Below are 26,964 nucleotides of genomic sequence, written 5' to 3'. Positions count from 1 at the left end.
ATCTGCCTGCAATGCAGGAGACCTGGGTTCGAGCCCTAGTTTGGAAAGATCCCCTGGAGAAGGTAAAGGCTACCCACTCCAGTATTCTGGCCTGGAGAATTTCATGGACTGTATAGTCCATAGGGTCACAAAGAGTCAGACACGACTGAGTGACTTTTTCACTTTCAGGTACCAGCAGCACTCCCCCTAGGGTAACAACTAAAATGTCTTCAGACATCGTCACATGACCTCTGGGGAAAAACTGCTCCTGGCTGAAAACCACTAATGCAAAAAAACTGCCACGGCAATTTGGAAAAACCATATTCAAAGTTCGTTGTTTATGAATCACATGCTTACATTATGTGTATGTGTTCAGTCTCTCAGTTGTGTCTGACTGTTTGTGCCTACCAGGCTCCTCTAACTATGGAATTTTCCAGGCAAGAATCCTAGAGTGGGTTGCTATTTCCTTCTCCAGGGGATCTTCCCAACCCAGGGATCAAACCCGTGTCTCTTGCATTTCCTGCATTGGCAGGTGGATTCTTTACCACTAGCGCCACCTGGGAAGTCCCCACACCTAGGTTAGGTCTTCTACATAACGAGTGTGAGATGGGAAAAAAGCAGATCTGGGAGACAACAGGTTGAGTATCCTTTCAACTTACAGTATTACCAACCTATTGGAACAATAACTAATCTTGGCCTCGAGTGTATGTGTTGTCATGGAAGTTTTCCAAAGCAGGATACGACATAGCGTATATTCACATGATGATGAGATACTTTAGAAATTCAGAAAATACCATTGGATTTACAACAGTTTGATTTGTACACATTTTTAAGAGCATTTTTAGAAAATTAAGTTTACACTGACCAGCTCCAGAATAGTCCACAGTAAATATGGATTCTCTTAACTTTTACTTACTGAAATTTTCTTCTTTGAAGGGACTTAGCAGTTAAAAAAGCATTTTATCCATATTTTTTACAGGCCTTAAAGAATTATTATCGCCATTTCATCATGGTAATAAAATGAGGGACTTTAAAGATACATGCTCAAAAGCTGTTTATATAAAGTTATGAAAACAATTGAAAAAATGGGTATTTCTAAGTTCTCATGACCAAAGGCCTTCTATAGCTGCTCAAATATCCGGATCAACAGAATTTAGAATTTCTTTCCAAGATCTATCAGATCAGATATTTTGAACATTTCTATGGGATCACTGTAGGTGGTTTAATAAATTCCTTTTCAGAATATATTTCAATATCACTATAACAAAATACAATAATATAATATGTCACTCCAGGATATTTGAATATAAGAGTATCTTTAAAAAACACTTTTTAAAAGAGCTGGTGTACTTTAATCTTAGAAGTTTGTCTAAATGACTATTGGAAACCATGCCAGTCAAGTGATTCATTTTATGTATTAATCCAGCTCAGCTGACAAGTAGTTGCTAATACAGCACTTCTAACATTGATTCAAGTCCCATAAAAGGATTTGGCTCATAAAAATGCTGGCATGGCATAAGGATGTAGATGTTTCCATTTCTTGTCTCTAGGAATATAGTCACGGGCCAAATTTTGCTGGTGACCACAAGCCTTTCTGGGAAGACAGGTGTTATGAAGATCAAATAAACATACAGCTGCTAAAACTACCTACATCCCCCTGTGTCTCATACCCTCATTTCTCTAAATAAGAGACATATCTTGAAAGAAGGGTGGTGAGGATGTAACCACTTTGCCCGGTATTTGGCTTAGTGCTGGCCCTTGCTCTCTCGCATGTGTGCACACTCGGACTTTACTTATTATTCTAGGAAAAAAGGCCACCTTTACCCTAACACAAGCATCAATAGTAATTACTGGGATACGGCAAATCTCTTTTCATTTATTGAGATGGTTAGTACTATGAAAAACAGAAATCTGATAGCTTCTTTCTGTCAGCATAAAATGAGAACATGACCTTGTCCTGAGAAACACCATTTAGTAATATTTTTCATAATTTCCATGCAGTGATGATCTAATAAGAATCTAAAAGTAATTAACTGGATCTCTTTTAGCCAACCAAAACCTTATTCAAAGACATATTTTTATCAGGATTCTAAGGGAACCATAAATTGGGGCGTTCTGAAAAACTGGGATCTAATCCAGTCCATGATCTGATCAGGGTTCAGTGGTAATAATAAATTGGGACTATTAAAACTGGGAATCATTCCAACACTTTATTTTGCCCACACCACAGGACCTAGCAAATTCTATGGCAAAAGACAGGGATATTAAGAGAGGAGTAAAATCAGGCTGAATTAATCATTTGTATGTAATCATGCCAAAACATGGTGTTTTCAACAGTTTAAATAGTGCCAAAGTTTAAGTTCAGTAAATAATTAATTATAGAGAGTCTCTTGGCAAATTAAAGAAATCAACCTTCTGGTTCCTTGAGTAAAATATGCACTCTTTTTAGGAAACAATAATGACAGTATCCTATCAATTCAACTGCTGCTCTATGTATTTAGGAGTGTGATGCTTAGGTAGGTTACAACATATAATAGTAACTCAAAATATACTTTTCCTTTCTTTCTTAGAGTACAATAAGCATCTTTATTTTTCAGTATGCACAAATGCTGGATAAACCCTAGCTTATTCTGGTTCTCATTTCAATTTCCAGTAACATAAAAATCTCCCATAATTAAATAAAATGCTGAGAGGTTGGGAATAGATTTTCACCCACTTGTATTCTCAAACTCTAAACGGTTTCTGAATGTTTTTATTTCTCTAAGATGCATTTCGTTTATGTAGGGAACTTGCAGCTGCATAATTAAATCTTGGCTTGCCAAATATCAAAAACACATGTATCGATTTAAACGAAGGGAACAGGCCACAAGCAGCTCAGCTTGATAAGGCAAGGGAGAAGTCTCAGCTCTTGGAAGGCTTCCTAAAGGAAAGAAAACTAAGAACCTTAAATTCAGACACTGAAGCAGATTAACTTTCCTAAATCTTAGCTTCACTCTCACTTAGACATTCCATTCAGGCCAGTTGTTGAAAACAAGAGCCATATGTTTCCATACTTCTCTATGCTGAAGCTAAAGAGGTTGCCACTTTACCCCCTCATCTCCTCATTTATCCTAAGATTCTAATAAGAGCTACAAAAATAACATCTCACTAACACGGTAAATAAAACCCTTGCAAAATAAACTCTGACACGGTATAAGAGTAACAGAGGATCTTAGAGTGCAACTTCATTTCTCGCCGCCTCCTCCCCAATTGTAGTAATAAGTTTCATTTTGGAAAATTTAATTCAGGATTAGTAATATGGGATTTTTTGTTTTTAATTAACTTATTAATTTATTTTAGAATTTTATTTATTTTTAAATGAAGGATAATTACAATATTGTAATGGTTTCTGCCATACATCAACATGGATCAACCATAGGAATATATATGTCCCCTCCCTGGTGAGTCTCCCTCCCACCTCCCACCCCATCCCACCCCTTTAGGTTGTCACAGAGCCCCAGTGTGAGTTCCCTGAGTCACACAGTAGATTCCCAAGGGTCAGTACTATGGGATTTAATGGAAGACAGCCTTTAGTCAATGGAGATTTCTTCTCCCAGTACAGTAGTCTTAAATAAATGAGGAGAACATATTTTTCTTTAGCTTAAATCTCCACTGATTTTTGAGAAGGTATTAACAAGTACAGCATGCATGTTAGGTACTTTTTAGGCCAGAGAATCTGTTTAATTTCAAACTCTGCAGAAGGTTACAAATTCAAAGTCTTAAGTATCAAACAACAGCAACAAAAGCACATGGTTTACTAACTTGCTAAAATCATCTCTTGCTTTTAGCTCACCATACTAATTTACATAATCTGAACGTTTGGAAAATGCTAATTTAATTTAGCTTGATAAAGAATTCTAGGAGAAATAATCTTTGAATATAATATTGGATTCATCCTTCTAGCAATGGACATAAGCATTTGGAAGTAATGTCTTATTATGGCCAGTCTCACTGGAGCATGAACAAAATGATGAGTTTATTTAAAACAGGGCTTCACTGCCATGGATTGTTTGACTTGTGTCAAGAGGGGACACATGATCAGCTCAGGAAATCGAATAGGAGACTAAGAAAATCCTAACATGCAATTAGGAGCAAGAAACTTGGGCTTATACATTCACATAAAAATAGTGCACATACTGCCATATGTACATAGCCAATTCACAAAAGGCCACTCTAGGGAGTGTAAAGTAAATGCTTCTATACTCATATATTTATAAATTTCTCAGACCCTGAGATCTGGGAGAGACCATAGAGATCATCTAAGGACATGAGCAGCATCAATGACACACAAGAGTTTTGATGGTATGTGGCTTGATGTATTTAACTACATTAATTTACATGGTTTTGCATTTATGTAACTTTTTATTTAATTGAATGTATACAGATACAAATAAGACAGTGAAGATAATATATCAATGACTGAAGTTTATGAAAGTGATTCCAGTCCAGTCCTTTCCTGATGCACTCATCCTTTCTCAGTGTAATCATCATTAGATATTTCCAGTGTCAATACACTTGCTGCTGCATGAGACACTCTAATTTGTCAGGATGTTTTCCCCTCTATTAAGCTGATGGCTACCTCTCTAAAAATAATTCCTCATTAGAATCTTCAAGAAAATAAATGAATATATGAATAAGTAGAGAGAGAGAGAATGGAAAGAGAATGGAGGCTATAAAATACATCTAATTCCTCTTTTATGTTAATGTTCTTTAATCATGTGACGTCAACTAAGTCTGAATCTGCAGGCTGTGCGTTCCCACATCCTTCCATATTTTTCAAAAGACATGGCTTTAATACTGCCATTTTCTGTGTGTGAGAGAGGCTTAGGGTATTCCAGGTGTGATCTGAGCAGTGTAGAATAGAAATTATTGTTTCTGCCTTCACTTTTGTACATGAATTTCTGTAGCCTAGGCTGGATTAAGTTTCTGGCAGGCATATCCCCATACTGACTCTTGCAAAGCTTACCCTCAACTAAAACCATCAGGCAAACTTTCCATATATTCGGTATTAAGTCAAACCTTCTACACCCTGTGTTTGTACAGCTCATTTTTGGACCTAAACACAAGACTTTACATTTATTCCTATTAGGTTCCTTTATATTTGATTCAGTCCATTGTTCCAGATGATTCTGTCATTGGACACATTGTCAACCCCTGCAGCTTTTTGGAATTTGAAATCTGATCAACAGGCACCATCACTGATGCCAATGCTCAGCAAGCCAGAGTTAAAAATAAATTTTTAGGAAAACGTTTTTCTTGTGAGCTTATATTGTTGGAATTCTGCTGCTGCTGCTGCTAAGTTGCTTCAGTCGTGTCTGACTCTGTGAGACCCCATAGACAGCAGCCCACCAGGCTCTGCCGTCCTTGGGATTCTCCAGCCAAGAAAACTGGAGTGGATTTCCTTCTCCAGTGCATGAAAGTGAAAAGTGAAAGTGAAGTCCCTCAGTCATGTCTCTTTGCAACCCCACGGACTACATCCTACCAGGCTCCTCTGTCCATGGGATTTTCCAGGCAAGAGTACTGGAGTGGGGTGCCATTGCCTTCTCCGATATTGTTGGAATATTCATTAGCAATCTTTGGGTGTAGTTTCTCAAATAGCTAATAATCCTCTAGGCTTACATGATCTAGTGTATATCTCTCTGTATTAGCCACAGATTGTGAGACAATGCAATACTAATGTCCAGGAGAGTATCATTACTCTTTCTGCAGTACAAACAGGGGTTTTCAGCCTCCATACCATCAACAGTTTGAGTTAGATAACTAATCATTTGAGGATGGGAACTGTCTTACGGTTGTACGATATGTAGCCATATTCTGGGCTTCTACTCAGTACATGGCAGTAGCAACTCACTCCCCACACCCCCCTCCAAAGCTTTGGCAATCAACAATGTCTCAAGATACAGCCAAACATTCCTTGGGAAGCAAATTTCCATCCTTCATACCCCTCCTCCAAAGAACTGAGAATCACTGTTCTAGACTCTTTAATAACTCAATCCACCAGTTGTAGGTTTTTGACCTTTTGATAGCTACAACTGAGTTTCCCTTGTGGCTCAGACAGTAAAGAGTCTGCCTGCAATGCAGGAGACCCATGTTCGATCCCTGGGTTGGGAAGATCCCCTGCAGAAGGAAATGGCAACCCACTCTATTCTTGCCTGGAAAATCCCATGGATGGAGGAGCCTGGCAGGCTACAATCCATGGGGTCACAAAGAGTCGGACACTACTAAGCGACTTCACTTTCACTTATAGTTGATATTCATATATATCACCAACACAGTTCCATATTAGGAGCTAGATACACAGGCAAATTAAAACAAGATATGGAAATCATTAGAAAAATAGTGAGAAGAATGGAGAAGGATGATATAACTCTAAAGTTTAGAGTTGATTAGATTAACCCTTGGTTCAAATAGTTACAAGGAAATTGAACCTTCAAATTATATGATTTAAGACGTAATCTATGAGGACTTTGTACCTGGATGCTCACCAAGGTATGAACAGTGAAAAAATGGAAACAGTCTGTACATTTCAAGATAAAAGAGGATAAATATATTTTAATATATTGATCTCACAGGATATTAGGCAGTCATCAAAATGACATAATTTCAAAACATTAATGACATTGGGAAATGCTCAACATAATAGGAACTCTGTGAAAAAAGTAAAATATATATGGTATGAATACCAAGTTTTCAAATAAAAAATATATAGTAAAAAGATCATAAAGTTATTAACAGTGGTTATGGAATTATGATAGAATTTTGCTTGATTTTAATAATCTTCTTTACACTTTTTATGTTTCCAAAAATGTCTTAATAAACTTATTGTCTTTGTAAGTTTTTTTTTTTTTTTTTTGTCTTTGTAAGTTTTGTGTGCATGATGGTATGGGTGGGGAAAGTGATTCATATTCTCTCAGGTGAATGAGCACTGGCAAGTGTTGCTCTTTTGTTTGCATAAAGCATGCAAGTAAGGTAGGATGCCTCAGAGAGGGCATGCAAGAAAGACGGCAACATTTTTAGACTGAGTTATTCAATCCTCTTGAGAAAAAAAAATCTGTATATTATTATAGAATGAGAAGAGCTTAATCTAATGTTCCAGCTAAATCCTGTCCCCCAAACTCAGTGTTTCTCAGACTGCTAAAGAATCGCATTGAGCATAAGTATTAAACCTAGATTCCTGACCTCTAACTCGCAAGATTCTGATTCTGTAAATCTGGTGTGTCAGAAATTCTCATTTTCTTCCACAAGCTCCCCAAGTGATTCATTCTGATTCAGGTGTCCCATGGGCCAATCTGAGAAACATAGCTATCTATAAGAAGTCATGTGTTTTGATTTGGATGAGTGTTTTTTTTTCCCCCTCTATTTTTGATAATTTCTTCCCGCTATACACTAAATAGAATTGGTATATACCCTCAAGGGTGTGTTAGCAAACTGACTCTTTGAGAAAACAAACCCAATTTACCATCATTTGCCAATTTCTGTGGTGTAAACACTTCCACCATGAACAATTTCAAGCTACCAATGGTTTAATAAGAAGTTCGAGTAATTCTTGAAAGCTTAGTAATTGTCTTTCACAAATTGGTGCAGGCTGGTTTAAGCAATGTACAGTATATATTTTACTTAAGTGCTTTAAACTCTTTGAAAAAGAGATATGTTAGTGAAGAGCTATTATATCTATGACAGCTAGGATAAAGCAAGTAAGCAATTGGATGGCTTAAATCTTCTTTACATAATAGATTTCAAATGTATAAGGAAAAACTCAACTTTGTGAATTTGTATACACTATTTCCTATTTTATTGTATATTTTTCCTGTGGCCAGGCCATGATGAGTGATACATTTGCTGAGTTCCTTAGGAGTTGTGAATTGGTTTCCTATGGATGATAGAGAGCCAAGAAATGGGACTCCAGGGCTGAGAGTGAAGCCAAACGTTCAGCCTTCACCTTTGCCCTTTATGGTCTTCAGCCCCTGAGCTGTTGAAATGTTCTTGGTCATCAATTCTATAGCACCCAACCAAAAAATCAACTTCTCCTACTTCTTCCCCTCATAAATGATTGAGACAATGTTGTCTCTAGGAAACCCATATCAGATGTGTTTTATGTGTTCATGTGCGGGAAGTGGACTAAGTGGGGGCTAATAGTATAGCTCTTTAAATATTTTGACCAGACATATTTTAAGAAAATTGGACCTGAAACCTATATAACCAGCTGAGGTGAATTTACGGTCCCACTTTTAAGAACAAAACTCCCTCAGGCACCTGTTTCCTAAAGGCAAAACCAGAAAGGAAATGAACTTTTGCTTAAAGACAACTCACCTTATTTTATGAGTTATCAATTTTCTATCTGGCACAGGATTCCCTAGCTACTAAGAGGAACACCCCTCTTGAACCCCAAGCCAGCACTGAGCTGCAAGAAATGTAAAGTCTGCATTCTAGAAAATAGCTTAGTTTCCTGAAGATGAGGCAAGAATGTGGTGCTTCAGTAAGTGAAATCAGGGGAGCAGCAAAGATCTACGATAGGGACTCACCACACAGATGTCTTTGCCAATAAATGCATTAAAATCTTAGCCTGAATTACATTTTACATTATAGGATTACTGAATCTTGGATTATGATGGAAAATTCATGTTTCTTCTCTTTGGGGCAACTCTGACATGTGAATAGTCAACAACAATGGAAAGCACTTGATTTCCTTTTATCTGCTCCACTGACCCTGAAACTGAGCTTATCAACCTCTCAAAAATGAGAAAGGGCTAAATAGCATTTTTTTCTTGCTATTGATAAAGTGAGCCTTCTCAATGGGAATAGACCACAAGATAGGGGTCAAAGGTTAACAGTTGGTACTCTTAGCATGCTCTGCACTAGAAAACACAATGAATAAGAAGTATGATTTTCTTAGTACACATGCTAGAAAATTAAAATAAGTACAAGTACTGACTTTTTAAAACCTGCAACAACTATTATTACTAATAGGCAAGGAAAAAAGTTGCACAAATCTGACGTCAGGCATGATCAAGTCAGTATCAAATACTTAGTTATAAAATAATCTCAGTCTTTCTCCAAGCTTCATCTAGTTGTAAACGCAAAGAATTTTCAGGAGAAGTATGAATATTCAATTACATATTTCAAAGTCAGACATTTATACATCTACTTCGGGTAAGTGCCAGAGTTAACATCAAAGATATGTGAAGGACTTCTTGTCTAAATGGAACATTAAGCTCCTTAAAAAGGAGAATTCAGCCCTTGCAAACTGTCATTTTTTCAGTAGATGAAACCGACCCTTTCACAGATGGGCAACATACTTTGTAACTTGCTGATGGCATAATAAAAGACACTGGCTTTTTAAAAATGAAGGGCATGTACTTTTCAAATTATAGCACCCAAATGGGTTTAACAGACTAAAATTAAGAAGGCATACAACAGCTTGACAAAAATTAGGAACAGACTATGGAAATTTGATAGCTCTAAACATCAATATTCAAATGACTTAAAAAAAACCCCAAAAATCAAAAACCTCCTTGTTTAAACCATAGGGAACATATGCATTTATAGAGTCAAAACTAGGGGTAGCACATTTTGGAATTATAAGTACTGATAAAATAAAAACATGAAGTCAATTTCTTCTCAAAATATAATAAAAATTCCCCAGAAAGGCAGATTCCATTTATATTGGGTATCTCTCCTTTGCATCAGTCAACCCTTATGCATTTTAAAATAAGATTTCTCCAGTTGACTGATACAGTAACCAAATTAAACATAGACCATGCACAAAAATAAAACAAGAGGCTTAGCATTTCTACTCACCTCTCACGTTCTTCTTTCATTTTTTCCAGTTCCTCTTCTCTCAGGCCACCCTGTTTCAGAGGACCTTTTTGCTCTGCCTTTCCACCCTTATCATCTTTCTTCTTTCCAAATCTAATGAAACATGCAGAAGATGATTATTAATGATAAGCATGTTCTTTTTGTGGTAAGTTGTAGATATTTATGAGATGAACTCATTAAAGTACAATTCTTTACTCTAAGCAATAAAAAGTCATTTCACATACAATGGAAGTAAAAATAAGATACTTAGAGCAGAAAAATAATACAGTTACTGAAGTCCCCTCCCACTTCTCTCTTCCTTCTTTCCTTCTTTCTTTCTACTTGGCTATTGATTGTACAGTCTGTGCAAAATCATGTGATTAAAGACTAAAAATTTCAAACAATTAATTCAGTGGTGATTAAAAGAATTGAAAAGTTGTCATTAATATATAGCTAAAACCCAATCAATCTCTTAAAGAGGCCTCCAGACTTCCAGGTGGCATTGGCATTGAAGATTAAACTCATGAGGTTATGTAGTGATGGTGCTGGTAAACGACTTTACCAAACACATAGTTCAGTGTTCTGACCTTACAAATGAAGAACCAAAACCGCAGAGAGGCCTTGTTCCTTAAGCAAACCCAAGTTCAAGGCAGGGCTGGGATTAGCATGTGGCCCACCTCCTATACCGAACATATATCTTCAGGCTACACTCACTCTCCATGTAGCCACATGATTCCCAATTCAGCCCTGAGTCAGTGTGCTCTGAATACTTCTTGGTGCTGGGCATATGTGTAGTTAACTGGCCAGTGGTAATTTTACTTTCTGCCCCAACTTTAATGAGATAATTGACACATACCATTGTGTAAGTTTACAATGTATTGATTTGATATATATTAATTTAAAAAGAATTACAGCCAAAATATTAGCTACACCCTAGCCTGGTAGGCTGCAGTCCATGGGGTCACTAAGAGTCGGACACGACTGAGCGACTTCACTTTATTTTTTCACTTTCATGCATTGGAGAAGGAAATGGCAACCCACTCCAGTGTTCTTGCCTGGAGAATCCCAGGGACGGGGGAGCCTGGTGGGCTGCCGTCTATGGGGTCGCACAGAGTCAGACACTACTGAATCGACTTAGCAGCAGCAGCAGCATATCCTGTCACATAGTTAGCATTTCTTTTTTGTTGTGAGAACATTTAAGATCTGCTCTCTCAGCAACTTTTAACTGCCTGATACACTACTATCAGCTATAATCACCATGCTGTACATTAGATCCCCAAACTTGCTAATCTTACACCGGGAAGTCTGTACCCTTTGGCCAACATTTATTCATCTCCCAATCCCTGATAACCACTATTTTACTTATTTCTCTGAGTTTGATTTTTTTAGATTCCCCATATAAGTGACATCATATAGCTATGATGTCTTTCTTTCTCTGACTTATTTCACTTAGTATAGTGCCCTCAAGATTCATCCAAGTTGTCACAAATGGTAGGATTTCCTTCTTTCTCATGACTAAATAATATTCCATTGTGTGTGTGTATAAATACATACAACCATATATGTGTGTATGTGTGTGTGTATGTGTGTGTGTATGTGTGTGTGTATCAAGCCTATCTTCTTTGTCCATTCATCTGTTGATGAACACTTAGATTGTTTCTGTATCTTGCCTATCATGAATAATGCTGCAACAAATTTAGGAGTACAGATATCTCTGAGAGATCCTAATTTCAATTCTTTTGGATATATATCTAAATGTGAGATTGCTGAATTATATGATAGTTCTAGTTTTAATTTCTTGAGGAACCATTCATTGTTTTCAATAGTGGCTGTACTAATTTGCACTCCAAACAAGAATACACTAGAGTTCCCTGCAATTATGATAAAATAATTGGTGTTTCCTTAGCATTTTTTGGAAAATGAAACTGCCAATTTTAAATTTAAAAAAACAGCTACAATTAATTATTGGTCTTTTATATTCTTAAAAGACAGGCATTTTTCCTAATAGATATTTTCTTTGGAAGCAGTCTCCCATAGCCTTGGTATTAACACACATGAAAAATGAAAATGACCTGATACTCTGCTGAGAACCAGGATAAAAGTCATTCTATTATGCACTACGGCTAAGTCACTTCAGTCGTGTCCGACTCTGTGAGACCCCATAAATGGCAGCCCACCAGCCTTCCCCGTCCCTGGGATCCTCCAGGCAAGAACACTGGAGTGGGTTGCCATTTCCTTCTCCAATGCATGAAAGTGAAAAGTGAAAGTGAAGTCGCTTAGTCGTGTCCGACTCTAGCGACCCCATAGACTGCAGCCTACCAGGCTCCTTCGTCCATGGGATTAGGCAAAAGTACTGGAGTGGGGTGCCATTGCCTTCTCCGTCTATTATGCACAGACTTCAGTTAAGGTAAAGACTCGTCTTAAATCTAAGGGAATCCCAGTTGTCCCTTGTTTCTTACTACCTAGCTACAAAGTTTAACTCTGTGAGTAAGCATTCATATCTTTAGCTTACTCATCCTATCTATGTATCTATGTATCCATCCATCCTTCCAGCTATATAACCTGAGGACACTTGTCAAATTACACACATGCTCGGCTGACTGCCCCTCCCCCACTCCCATCCCTGTGCCCCAGCCTTTCAACACATCCACAGAGAGTCAGAATCTCCTCCCAGGAGGACCTAAATCATAAACTTGCAAGAAACTCATTTCCTTCAGAATTTCATAGAAGTGGCCTAACATTTGTCTCTTTCTGGATTGTGTTTCAAACCGAAGCAGAGGTGGTTGGTCAAGTGGCAGCTCTAACAGTGGAAGGTGGCACTGCTAACATTCACAGTCATGGTGTCATTCAAGAACGGACTGCACCCTGCTTTCTGCAGAAGCCTCTTCCAGCTTTGACTCCTCTGTATATTTTTTCATTATAATTTCAATTAGCAAATTCTCTTTCATGAGTTTCCTGTCTCCCCACTGCCATCTCTCTGTGTCTGCTCCTACTGCAGTGCTTTTGCTATACCCAGTCTAGTCTGAGCACTTGGGTTGGCTGACCATCAGTTTTAATTCCATCATTCCCGGCCTTATTTTTTTTTTCTTCTTCCTCTTTCTTGCATCCTTTTCTGAATCTATTCCTCTTTCTCACTGAAGAAATGACCTGATCCCATTCATAGGAGTAAATAGAGAAGACAGAAAAAATAGACAAAATATAAGAACATTAACTTTCAGATCATTCAGATTTGTTAATATATTCATGATCTCTCTTTAACCTACAAAGCAGGAATATCTAAATAATGTGTTTCCATGAATACATTCTTTGGCTTTTTGGATCCATGAAGAAGAGTCTTAGGGATCAACATTATTACTCTAAATTCCTTTATGTGACAAGTTAATACTTTAGTACATCACTTAGTAAAATAGTTTTCCCTCAAAATGTCACCAAATAAAGTAATACTGAAGCAAAAAAAAAAAAAAAATCAGAATTGTGGGGAGTGAGGGTAAAACAATGCCTCAGGAAGTTGATGAAGGCCAAGACTGCCAAGACCTCTATAGATTTTAGGCTTGCTTTTCTGCTACATCTCAAATATTTTCTTCTAAATTTTGAGGTTTTAAGATTTTATGAGATGAAAGTAGTGTCATTTTTGAAGGGTAAAATGAACTTATACCCTAGTTGACTTTTAGTATCACAACCAGTATATTGTTTTTTCCTTCCTGTGGCTGAAGTATTCACTTGTACTGCAGTTTGAGAACAGCTTATTATGTTTCCATTAGAGTGAGATACGTTTGAAAAAGAAAAGGTTCAGGATGGGGAACATGTAGACCTGTGGCGGATTCATTTTGATATTTGGCAAAACTAATACAATTATGTAAAGTTTAAAAATAAAATAAAATTTAAAAAAATAATAAAAATAAATATAGCTCCCCCCCCAAAAAAAGAAAAAGTGAAAGTGTTAATTACTCAATCGTGTCCAACTCTGTGACCCCACAGACTGTAGGTATCCCACTAGGCTTCTGTGTCCATGTAATTTTCCAAGTAAGGTAGCCATTACTGGAATGGGTAGCCATTCCCTTCTCCAGTGGATCTTCCCAACCCATGGATGAAACTTGGGTTTCCTGCATTGCAGGCAGATTCTTTACTGTTGGAGTGACCAAGTTAGTTGTAAGTAAATTCTGCCAAGCATTTTCTTCTAAGCAAGAACCATCAATAATATTCAACTCAACCAATTCTATAAATATTATAAATGTTTTGATTTAAAGTTCATGATCATTTATTAAAGTTTCTAGTAAGAAGAGCAGAAAGCTGTGAAATTTATTTCATTAGACAGAGAGAACAGTTACCAATTATCTTATTTTGTAAAGTCTGGGTAGGTTCAAGAACAGAATTCTAAGACAATAATCTTCAAAAGGGCTCCCCATTGTTAAGATGAGGAAATTGAGACTCAGAGAAGTTAACTGCCTTTTATTTATTAACACACTGAATTCTTCTTTCCAGTATAGCAGTCAGACAACTTAATTATCAGTGGTGGTGGTGGGAGTTGGGAGAAAAGCCTCAATTTAGTGAATTTTACAGGTCCTTGTTCTCCTTTCATGCAGCCTCTTTTGGGGGTCATTTCATATCCATTCTTACTTTCACTGACATAAAGAGAGAAGAGTTGGGGAGATTCAAATACATTGATTCATCTCTCCATTAGCTATTTTTGTGAGAAAAGTCATGCAGACCTTAAATGGTTGAAATTACTGCTTTGCATTCTAAGGTTTCAAATATCCACTGCATTCCAGGCCTCCATTATCTATTACCTAGGAAATTTGAGAGTTGGTCATTCTGGGCTAGGTGCCTTAAGGAAATTGCTTATAGGTCAACCTTGCTTTATATAAAAGATATTTTCCTGAAGAATTCTGTGCAAACATATGGTTTTAATCAATGAAATCGTACTTTCCATGTACCTGGAAAGCCTGTTTAAAGAATCTTATGATGGATCTTTTCGTAAAGTGGAAAAATCACCTTTCAACATACTCTTTATGTAAATTTAGATTTTCATGAATTATAAGTTTTCTTCAAACACCTGTTCCTGTTTATTTTTACAGAGCAGTTATATGAATCAGCTTCATGGAAGACTAGCTTGCTTGCTTTCTTCTTCTTTCATTCATGCATTTGTTTTAAAAAATATTTCTTAGATATCTCTTTTGTGTCAGACATTGTCATAAGTACTGGATGTAGGTTGATATTTTATTGGGATACAAAACCAGACACTGCCCTCATAAAATTTACATTCTGATAGAGGAGACAGTCACCAAACAAGTATCAATATATAAGTTGTGAAAAGTGCTATGCAGGGAGTTAGGAGAGAGAGTAACAGGAAAGAGACTGTTTGGGGAGGTCTTTAATAAAGAAATGACATTAAAACCATAACAATAAGGGGGACAGATTCCAGACAAGTAGAGATAGGAGATAAGCCTGTGGATGAAGGAAGGGGACATGCAGAGGACATGAGGAGCATGATGCCTGGTGCATTTCAAGCAGTGAAAGAAGGCCAGTCTCCAAAGCAAGGAGAACAGAAAGGATCTTTGTGTAAGATTCGGATGGAAAGAAAGGCAAGGTCCTTGGAGTGCAGGTCTGAGAGATGCTTAGAGTTTATTATAGGAATGACAGTAGGTCATTTTTTTAGTGATTCAAAGAACAGAGACGCTAGTAAGGAAATTGGTTGATTTAAAGAATTGGTAGAGGAGCAACAAAGGACTAATCAAATCATTTTAAGGAGAAGTGCTACAAAGTTATGCACATTTAAAAAAATCATGCTGGTTGCTGAAGTAACAATGTACCACATAAAAGCAGGAAAGCTGCCTGAGAATGGCTGTAGGAGTGTGGGTGAAAGATGATGGTGGCTTGGATGACTGGAGGCTGCTGAGAAGAGAAGACAGTGATTTGGAAATGATGGGCCAATGGAGAGACAATCAGAAGTTCACTTCTAAGCACAGTTATTTTAGTGCCTTTGGGAAATCCAGATGAAAAAGCTGAGGACAAGGACTGAGCTATGGGCACTTCAACACTTAAAAGCTGGATGGTATACAAAGCGGACAGAACAAGCACAGTGAGAGAGACAGGAAGAAAGTTAGGAAGATGTGGTGTAAGACATCTGAGAGAAGAGGGCTGGGAGGAGGAGGACATGGTCAACAGATGGGAATACTGTTGAGAAGTCCAGTGAGCTGATGACTTGAAAAGGTTCATTAGATTTGGCAATCTGAAGCCAGTCATCACCCTGGCAAGGTTCAAGGGTGTGACGTGAGCAGAAACCAGGTGGGAGTGATCTTAACAGTGAATGGCAGGTAAGTACAAAAGTGTGTGTCTCTGTGTGTACAACCATTTGAAGGGGTTTGGCTGGTAGGGTGGTTTCTGGAAATAGAATGAAATGTTGAAGATGGAGGTTTTCAATTTGGCTCATCTCCGAAGACTTTTGTTGGCTGATAAGAAGAAACGCCAGAGAGTATTAATAGATGAAAGAGAGAAGAGAATACTGCCATTTTTTTTTTAGCATGACAAAATATACTTAACATAAAATCTACTAGTTGAATCATTTTTTAAGTAACCGGTCAGTGGCATTAAGTACATCCACATTGTTGTGCAACCATTAACCACCATCTCTCTCCAGAACATTTTCATCATCCCAAATTGACATTTTGTACCTATTCAACAGTAACTCCCCATTTCTCCCTCCCCTAGCCCTTAGTAACCACTATTCTACTTTCTGCCTCTATGAATTTGTTCTTGGTACTTTATATAAATGTAATCAAACAATACTTGTCCCTTGGTTTCTGGATTATTTCACTTAACAGTATGTCTTCAAGGTTCATCGATTTTGTAACATGTATCAGAATTTCCTTCTTTTTTAAAAGGCTGAAAAATATTCCATTGTATGTAGAGTACTGTATTTGTTTATCCATTATCTGTCAATGGACACTGGCGTTGTCTCCACCATTTTCCTCTCCTGATTAATGTTGCTATGGATTTTGGTACAGGAGAACAAAGTTCTTGATAATGGCAAGAAACTCAGAAAAAGTAGCAGCTAGGAGATAAAACTTCATAGAACTGATAAAAGGGAAGTGGAGGTGTTTCTGGGTAATTTATCAGTTAATGCGATGCAACACATATAAGAAAAATGACTCCTATCCATAAAATGAGATTTCTTGGTATAAATTAATAAATCAAAGGAAATAGAATACCCAAGGTGGAAAAGAACCTCATGGTTGTAGAAAAATACTGAAACAGACCTCACCTGTATTCCTATTTGGCTTATGTAGGGAAGGGGTTTCCCTGGTGACTCAGTGGTAAAGAACCAGCCTGCAAGGCAGGAGACGTGGGTTCGATCCTTGGGTTGGGAAGATCCCCTGGAGGAGGGCATGGCAACCCACTACAGTATTCTTGCCTGGAGAATCCCATGGACAGAGGAACCTGGCGGGCTACAGTCCATAGGGTCACAAAGATCAAACATGACTGAAGCAACTGAATACGCAAGCATGTGCTAAGTAGGGAAGTCCTAAATAACTATCTGGGGAAGTAGAATTTAATAATGGTTCATTCAATCATTCAGACATTTACTGTGTAGCCATTACATATCATATGGGTTAGGAACATGGCATTCAACCATTAATAAGGTGAGTTGTTAGGTAGATCTCTAACTCCTCCATCCAACTAATTAAATAAGGTTCCAGTATCCTATTGGTTTCCATACTGGAAAGATTGTAACCTAATTCTTAGTATTGGTTCCCTAATTTCTCAGCAAATATTTTCTTGTTTCTATTTCTTTCCTTGAGCTTCTAGATAAAGATGACTTTCAAATCCTCCCCAGATTCCTACGCACCCTAATAATCCAAATTCACAAATTTATAGCTCTATCTCTGACTTTTTCTACCCCCAGTCTCATATTTCATTCACTTTTTCATTCTGCTAAGTCGTATGGGTCTACGATTTTCTTCCTTGATCCCATTGGGCAATTTATGTAGGTATTAGCGACCACTCTTCTTTCTCTTGGCACAGACTATATGAAAACAATCCTGCGTGATGGCTTAGGAGAACTAAAAAGTCAGGCAAGGGAAAAGTTCAGACACTCTTATTCCAAATTAGTGGTGAGCTATGAATTCAAGGAGAGGTGAAAATTTGAAACCTAATGTATTTCTCCTACAATTAAGAAATACCTTTGGCTATCATTGATACATTTGGAAAAGGCTATAAGACCCAGTTATCAATAATATTAAAAATCTACGGAATGGAGTCAGATATGAAAATGCACAAACCTCACAGCCGTAGTATTTTCTGGACTCAGATAATGGTTCATTCTCCCTATAACTAGTTTACTTTTAAATTACACATGATATTGCCTTATCATGGTGTAAATTATAAAGCTTGAAAGAGCTTAAGCAAAATAAGGGGGCAGAGAAGTTCACAGACCTTTGACTATGTCTCTATAGTTTATTCTGAAATTCACCCATAAAAGGTTTCTGTTGTCTGATATATTCCAAATTGGGTTCTGAATTAGCATATGCATATGCTTACGAAATTAACTTCCATGGATTGCAATCTCATATGATTTCTGTGTACTTCAACTATTGCTTCTAAAATGTATGTCACAAATGTCTTTACTTGTTTACCTTAGATGGTTCCCATCGTACCTAAGAATTAGTGAATTTGATAAAAATACAATGAAAATTGACCAAATAGAGAGCTTTCTCCCTCTTTTGTGGGGTACCTAAGGCCATTGCCTACTTTTATGTTAATGTTGATAGAAGAAAGTACAGATATGTGTTTACTGTAAACCAGTCTTAGTGGAGAAAGAAAAAGATATTCTCATTTTATTTTAGCGTTCCACAGTATGTATTATTGCCATGGTTAATGCCTGTGATTTTTCAGGAGGGAGGTGGAATGCTCTAAAACTCCCTATGCTTTCCCCAGCAGAGGGCTGTACTTTAAACTCTGTAGGTCCACCCTGTAGTTCACAAAAGGAGTTAGGGACTTGCTTTATAGGAGGTATTCACAAGCAGAAACTGAGTGGTTTGATGATTCAGTAACTGAAGGAAAACTCAGGCTAAAAAATTTTTCTTGTTAACACTAACTGAATCAAGGAGTCAAAACTAAAAAAAAAAAAGATTTCCAAGTAAAATTTTAATATTGTTTAGACATTTATTTTGAGGGCATTTACATATTTTCAAGATGAACACAAGCTATATGAAAACAACAAACAGGTGTAACTCCACTGATATATCTACTACTTCCTTTGAAATCAACTTTTCCATCCCTCCTCCCCCTTAAAACAGCTACTTTGCTCATTCCCAGGATGTGATTCCTAAATGGGTGGCCATGACGACCCTTCATTCCTAAGTGAGGAATCTTCAGACCTCAGATGTGTTGATGTTTGTTTTTAGGATTGAAAAGCAGGGAGGTCCTGGAATATTCTAGGATTTCTGTCTAAGTGGATGAAACATCTGGTAGAGTCTTCAGCAGTTCTCTGGCTCAATTCAGCAGCTGGGAATCTTTGAACTATTGATAATTTGCTTTCCCAGATTGAGGAGCTAAGGAAACACAATGGGTTTGGAAACACCAACTACATTCAGAATAATTCTAGAGGGTCCAGAAAGCAAAGCAAAATGCGTATCACCAATAACCTGTCTTCCTAGAAATAAACACACAAACCAGGGACAAAGGCCTCTAGGAGACAAGACTTGTGAGAACCAGTGAAGGAGTTGGTGAGCCATTGGACAGTTAACTTTTGCAGAACCCTTTTGTAGCAACTGAAAACTGAGATTATTAAAGCAGTGCTTGGTTAGCAAAAAAGGAAAAAAAATATGAAAAAGGGGCCAGAAATTAAAGTTAACTGAAAATAAGCATAAATGAGTGAGGAAGAAAGATAAAGATACTAATAAGGTATGATTTTCAGATCCACACGGGGACTATAAAAAGCTTATTAACTGTCATGACCACACTGGGTTTTAAGTTATTCCATTCCTCTGCTTTCCAGAAGACGAAACACTCTTCAGGAGCACACTGAACTTTGATTAATTGCTTTCATACGCGCTCACGGGCTTTAAGACATTGCAGGCAAGAGCCTTAGTGATTCAGACTTAAATGCTTCTGATTTCTGGGAACTATATTTAACAGGAGCATTAAAGAAATAGATCTTTTTGCATTTTTATGTTTTCTTAATAGTTAGAAAGGCTTTTCTTTTATTAAATGTTTACTTATTTCAAAGCAGCAGAATATGTGGCTTCTTCCTTTTTATTTTTATTACTTTTAAGTGGATCTTTAAATGTCTCTGAAGGCTGCTTGAGTGCAACTGATTGTCTGCATAAAACCCTAATATGGATCCAAAGAGACCACACGGCTAGAATTCAGACTTCGGCCAACAGCCAGATAACGCTTTTTCATCTGGGTGCCCATGGTGTCCTCTTTCTCCCCCTTCCTTCCTTTTCTCTCTCTCCTTTGTCCCAGAAACTCAAAATCTAGGCAAAGAAAGTGTTCTGAGACCACATCATATCTCATGTCCTAATTTCTACCAACTACGGGCGGTTTCCCAGCTCCTGTGGCCTTCCTGAGGTCAACCTGTTGGGGCTCACTCCAGACTGACCACGGACTCATCCTGCAGAAGGAAATCTCCCTCCACAGGAAATATCTCTGAGGTCCATTCACTGGCAGGTGTGGGTAATTTCGGCAAACTGCCTGGGAAGGGAAACACTGACTCACATCCATGAAAAGAAATGCAGGGAGGGCTAACTAAAAGCTCCGTGGAAATGGGAGGTCTCATTTAGAGTCACTAATAAAATGTCAAGTACAACTTATTCAATGTCACAAATTCACATCCATGTACTCTGTATAAAGTCCATTATCAGAAAAGAACTGATGATGGTGCCTAACTCATTACATGGAAAGAACAAAAGGACAAGAGTATTAAGAAATGACTGTGGGATTTTTTTGTTTGGTTGGTTTGATACGGGTGTTTTGTTTTTTTTTTCTCCTGGCACAGTGACTATGCAAAGGACCATTTTAAAGGAAATCCAGGGTGTTACTGCTCCATCTTCAGAAGTTAAGAGAAACAAGTCAAATTTCATCTGCACTAAACAAGAATAAAATAAAATAAAACTGAGCTCCATACCCAGTTTAATGGGAGTGAAACTTATCTTTATAAATCTGATTTTAAAAAAAATTATCACTTCTTTGATGCTCAAATTAGCATCTTTTCTCTAGCATACTGAATTAATTAGTGGAGTGACAAAAGACTTAGTCCATGTAGGATCAAAGCTGAAATCATATTTATCTGAAATTTAAAATTAAGAACACACAGCTTTATTCCTCTATAGCTCGTGTACTGTTTTTTCATGTTCTCTATATTCTAAACCTTCTGTGTGTCACATGAAGTATAACTAGGACTCCTTTTTTCTTTTCACAATCTTCTTTTTAATGTATAAAATTTTCACTGAAAAGACAATGAGAACATCACAGAATTTCTTTTTCTTCCTGGGGGTGGGAAACTTTTTCATTGTGCCATAAAAATTTAAATTATGCCACTTTTTTTTTGTCAAGCATTTATTGTACAAATACAAAAGAAGCAAAATAATTAATGCACGATGGAGCTCGTAAGAGAGCCTTAAATAATAGAAAGGAGTTATTACATCAATTCTTAATAAGTGATACTAAGTTTGAAACTGTTCTTAAAAGGTAGAAGCTCTCTTAACTTTGGACTTTTTTTCTTCCCTTTTTCTGTAGCAGAGAAAGCAATTTTCAAAAAGGGGGAATTGTTGAGGGTTAATTTCTAGGTTGTCTCAATTCATTAGAATGAATATTTCATGTTTTTTTTTTTTTAATGTGCATAACATTTTCACTAAACAAAACTAACCTGGATGGGCATGTTTATCTTTAGCCAAGATAGGGTACAGAGTAGATTCAGGGAGGGGATCCCTAGGCGTGGAGGGCTTGTGCTGAAGTGAGCAGTGGTACTGGGGGTAGGGCACTGTTTTAACTATTGCTTAAAATGGTTTCTCAAGGGCTCCTCAAGGGCTAGGGCTAAGGCTAGGCCCTTCTATTTTTCTCTTATTTATGTATACATGCCATCAAGCATTCACTCAGCAAATGCTTGTTCAGTGCCAACTTTGAGCCAGATCCTCTAGTGGATGTTAAGGAATACAAGTCGATTCATCAAATATGGTCTCATTCTTCATGCCTGATGCATTGCAAAAATTCAACAACCGCTGCTGAGCTGAATTAAAGGTCAGGATTTCAGGAATTATGTCAATTGTAGCCATTTTTCATAGTCTCTATTCTAGAAGAAGGGCCCCATGGTCCCCCATAACTCAGCATGTTATCCCTCCATAAAGCTCCAACATGGAAGATGCTCTCCCGATGAATGCACAAATCACCCAAATAGCCTAATTTAGGTGTGATGACTACAAGCCAGTTGCAGCCTTGGATGTCTGCAGGCACAGTGAGACCAAAGAGGTGACAGTTACTCACCTGGTCAAGGTAATGAATACCTGGCTCTTGAGGCCCACGGGGGCCCTGAGTCACCTTGGGTTTCTATCTCATGATGACTAGTTCTTTCATGTTATGCAAACACTCTATTTTCAAATACCAGGCTAAATCCTAAAATAAAATTTAAACCCAAAGGTGTCATTAGAGGTGGTTAATCTCCAAGATGTCATCTAGAAAAAACATGATGTCTATCTTGTACTTAGGCTTTTAATTTCAGAGTTTCAGAAGTGTTGACCTCTTTAATCTTAGGTTTCAAATAAAGATATATGTTAGGGAGTTACTGGGTTCTCTTGACACAACCCATCTTTGTCATTAGTTCACTCTGTCCTTAAACAGACTTTCAAATGACAATACCTCTGTCTGTAACTTTCTCTGTAGCAGAGTTCTTTTGGAAAAAAAAAATTAACTTAAAAAATCTGAGCCCTAACTTTGTAAGGCAAGGGATCAGTATTTTTATGTTAGATTTAAAGTTAGCATCCCTCTTTATTCTCTAAGTCCCTTAACAGTAGACCATAAAACTGAACTGATTCTCAACTATAAATAGGCTAGGAGGAAAAAATATATCTATGCTAAATATCTCAAGTGAAATTCTACATCACACTCTGACTCTCCCAGAAAAGTCACAAGTCTCTGAAATGTTTCAAACCTGTGTTGCCTGCAAGTGTCTGCACTTTTTCTTAAAATGTCTAAAAACTCCCTTTCCTTAGCTTTTCTCAATTTTTAAAACTTGAACTCATAAATAATATGGGGTTGCCAACAATAAAAAGAGGAGTAATAATTTATTATTTTAAAAAGAGTTGCTGTTTATTCACTGAAGTGCACAGGAGATATTATAGGCATCTTCCAGGCCGAGCACACCTTATACCAAAAGAAATCGGGCCAAGTGACAGTCACTACAGAGCCATCAATCAATAATGTTTCCCTTTGTTCAGAGGGACCTGGACAAAAAAACCATAGGAATAGGTTTCCCATGGGATTTTAATACAGCTTTATATGAATGAATATAATCTCATTCTCCAGCAATTTAACATCACTAAAGAAAATATATCCATGCTTTACACAACAAGAACAATGTGATTTCTGACAAGGTTTTCTAATCATTTGTAATTCAGAAAGAGCTATTATTAGTAACATACAATCACAAAATAGGCTTTCACCTGGAAATTCATAGTAGCTTAGCCCAGTGATTTACAGTTTGACCAAAGAAATCAGAAATTGATTTATAGTCTGTCCAAAGCATCAGGCCCTTATTTGCTTGTCCACTAGACTGTGAAACTACTCTTTTGCCATGTGAGTATATTTTCTCGTTCCTCCCTTTGCTGTACCAATGGCTAATTTTTCCTTTCTTCAATGCCACAGATGAATAATTCCCATAAATTCCTAACACAGCTCAAAATGGCTGCCAGTATTCTTACAGAATAATAAATCAATGCTAAAAATTTTGTGTACATATAATTAAAGGGATCAACCTATAAAGTACATGATGAGATAAATGAAAGGTTTGAACCTGTAAGCAGAACATACGAGGTGGGATTTTTGGTGAACGTTTCTTTAAAAAACGTAGGCTATTCACCTTTTTCTCAAGCGCACATGGAACCTTCTCCAGGATAGATCACATCCTGGGCCATAAGGCTAGCATTGGTAAATTCAAAAAAATAGAAATCATTCCAAGCATCTTTTCTGACCACAATGCAGTACGATTAGATCTCAATTACAAGAGAAAAACTATTAAAAATTCCAACATATGGAGGCTGAACAACACGCTGCTGAATGACCAACACATCACAGAAGAAATCAAAAAAGAAATCAAAATTTGCATAGAAACGAATGAAAATGAAAACACAACAACCCCAAACCTGTGGGACACGGTAAAAGCAGTCCTAAGGGGAAAGTTCATAGCAATACAGGCACACCTCAAGAAACAAGAAAAAAGTCAAATAAATAACCTAACTCTACACCTAAAGCAACTAGAAAAGGAAGAAATGAAGAACCCCAGGGTTAGTAGAAGGAAAGAAATCTTAAAAATTAGAGCAGAAATAAATGCAAAAGAAACAAAAGAGACCATAGCAAAAATCAACAAAACCAAAAGCTGGTTCTTTGAAAGGATAAATAAAATTGACAAACCATTAGCCAGACTCATCAAGAAACAAAGGGAGAAAAATCAAATCAATAAAATTAGAAATGAAAATGGAGAGATCACAACAGACAACACAGAAATACAAAGGATCATAAGAGAGTACTATCAACAATTATATGCCAATAAAATGGACAACGTGGAAGAAATGGACAAATTCTTAGAAAAGTACAACTTTCCAAAACTCGACCAGGAAGAAATAGAAAATCTTAACAGACCCATCACAAGCACGGAAATTGAAACTGTAATCAAAAATCTTCCAGCAAACAAAAGCCCAGGTCCAGACGGCTTCACAGCTGAATTCTACCAAAAATTTAGAGAAGAGCTAACACCTATCCTGCTCAAACTCTTCCAGAAATTTGCAGAGGAAGGTAAACATCCAAACTCATTCTATGAGGCCACCATCACCCTAATACCAAAACCTGACAAAGATCCCACAAAAAAAGAAAACTACAGGCCAATATCACTGATGAACATAGATGCAAAAATCCTTAACAAAATTCTAGCAATCAGAATCCAACAACACATTAAAAAGATCATACACCATGACCAAGTGGGCTTTATCCCAGGGATGCAAGCATTCTTCAATATCTGCAAATCAATCAATGTAATACACCACATTAACAAATTGAAAAATAAAAACCATATGATTATCTCAATAGATGCAGAGAAAGCCTTTGACAAAACTCAACATCCATTTATGATAAAAACTCTCCAGAAAGCAGGAATAGAAGGAACATACCTCAACATAATAAAAGCTATATATGACAAACCCACAGCAAACATTATCCTCAATGGGGAAAAATTGAAAGCATTTCCTCTAAAGTCAGGAACAACACAAGGGTGCCCACTTTCACCATTACTATTCATCATAGTTTTGGAAGTTTTGGCCACAGCAATCAGAGCAGAAAAAGAAATAAAAGGAATCCAAATTGGAAAAGAAGAAGTAAAGCTCTCACTGTTTGCAGATGACATGATCCTCTACATAGAAAACCCTAAAGACTCCACCAGAAAATTACTAGAACTAATCAATGACTATAGTAAAGTTGCAGGATATAAAATCAACACCCAGAAATCCCTTGCATTCCTATACACTAATAAGGAGAAAACAGAAAGAGAAATTAAGGAAACAATTCCATTCACCATTGCAACGGAAAGGATAAAATACTTAGGAATATATCTACCTAAAGAAACTAAAGACCTATATATAGAAAACTATAAAACACTGGTGAAAGAAATCAAAGAGGACACTAACAGATGGAGAAATATACCATGTTCATGGATTGGAAGAATCAATATAGTGAAAATGAGTATACTACCCAAAGCAATTTATAGATTCAATGCAATCCCTATCAAGCTACCAACAGTATTCTTCACAGAGCTAGAACAAATAATTTCACAATTTGTATGGAAAAACAAAAAACCTCGAATAGCCAAAGCGATCTTGAGAAAGAAGAATGGAACTGGAGGAATCAACCTACCTGACTTCAGGCTCTACTACAAAGCCACAGTTATCAAGACAGTATGGTACTGGCACAAAGACAGAAATATAGATCCATGGAACAAAATAGAAAGCCCAGAGATAAATCCACGCACATATGGACACCTTATCTTTGACAAAGGAGGCAAGAATATACAATGGATTAAAGACAATCTCTTTAACAAGTGGTGCTGGGAAATCTGGTCAACGATTTGTAAAAGAATGAAACTAGAACACGTTCTAACACCATACACAAAAATAAACTCAAAATGGATTAAAGATCTCAACATAAAACCAGAAACTATAAAACTCCTAGAGGAGAACATAGGCAAAACACTCTCCGACATACATCACAGCAGGATCCTCTATGACCCACCTCCCAGAATATTGGAAATAAAAGCAAAAATAAACAAATGGGACCTAATTAACCTTAAAAGCTTCTGCACATCAAAGGAAACTATTAGCAAGGTGAAAAGACAGCCTTCAGAATGGGAGAAAATAATAGCAAATGAAGCAACTGACAAACAACTAATCTCAAAAATATACAAGCAACTCCTACAGCTCAACTCCAGAAAAATAAATGACCCAATCAAAAAATGGGCCAAAGAACTAAATAGACATTTCTCCAAAGAAGACATACAGATGGCTAACAAACACATGAAAAGATGCTCAACATCACTCATGATCAGAGAAATGCAAATCAAAACCACTATGAGGTACCATTTCACGCCAGTCAGAATGGCTGCAATCCAAAAGTCTACAAGCAATAAATGCTGGAGAGGGTGTGGAGAAAAGGGAACCCTCTTGCACTGTTGGTGGGAATGCAAACTAGTACAGCCACTATGGAGAACAGTGTGGAGATTCCTTAAAAAACTGGAAATAGAACTGCCTTATGATCCAGCAATCCCACTGCTGGGCATACACACTGAGGAACCAGAAGGGAAAGAGACACGTGTACCCCAATGTTCATCGCAGCACTGTTTATAATAGCCAGGACATGGAAGCAACCTATATGTCCATCAGCAGATGAATGGAT

At 37.2% G+C, this 26,964-nt stretch overlaps 1 protein-coding gene across 7 annotated transcripts in view; it reads right to left on the bottom strand.

Moving 5' to 3' along the window:
- Nucleotides 1–26,964, bottom strand: part of PARD3B (par-3 family cell polarity regulator beta) — a 1,152,086-nt gene that overhangs the window by 220,531 nt on the left and 904,591 nt on the right. For all 7 annotated transcript variants that reach the window (XM_025261969.3, XM_044924795.2, XM_044924800.2 and 4 more), the window contains one exon: nt 9,817–9,927. In XM_025261969.3, coding sequence (XP_025117754.1) covers nt 9,817–9,927 — 111 coding nt within the window. The remainder of the gene's footprint in view (nt 1–9,816; nt 9,928–26,964) is intronic.

This window comes from Bubalus bubalis, chromosome 2, assembly GCF_019923935.1.
Source record: "Bubalus bubalis isolate 160015118507 breed Murrah chromosome 2, NDDB_SH_1, whole genome shotgun sequence".
Taxonomy (NCBI): Eukaryota; Metazoa; Chordata; class Mammalia; order Artiodactyla; family Bovidae; genus Bubalus; species Bubalus bubalis.
This window is presented reverse-complemented; position numbering and strand designations above follow the sequence as displayed.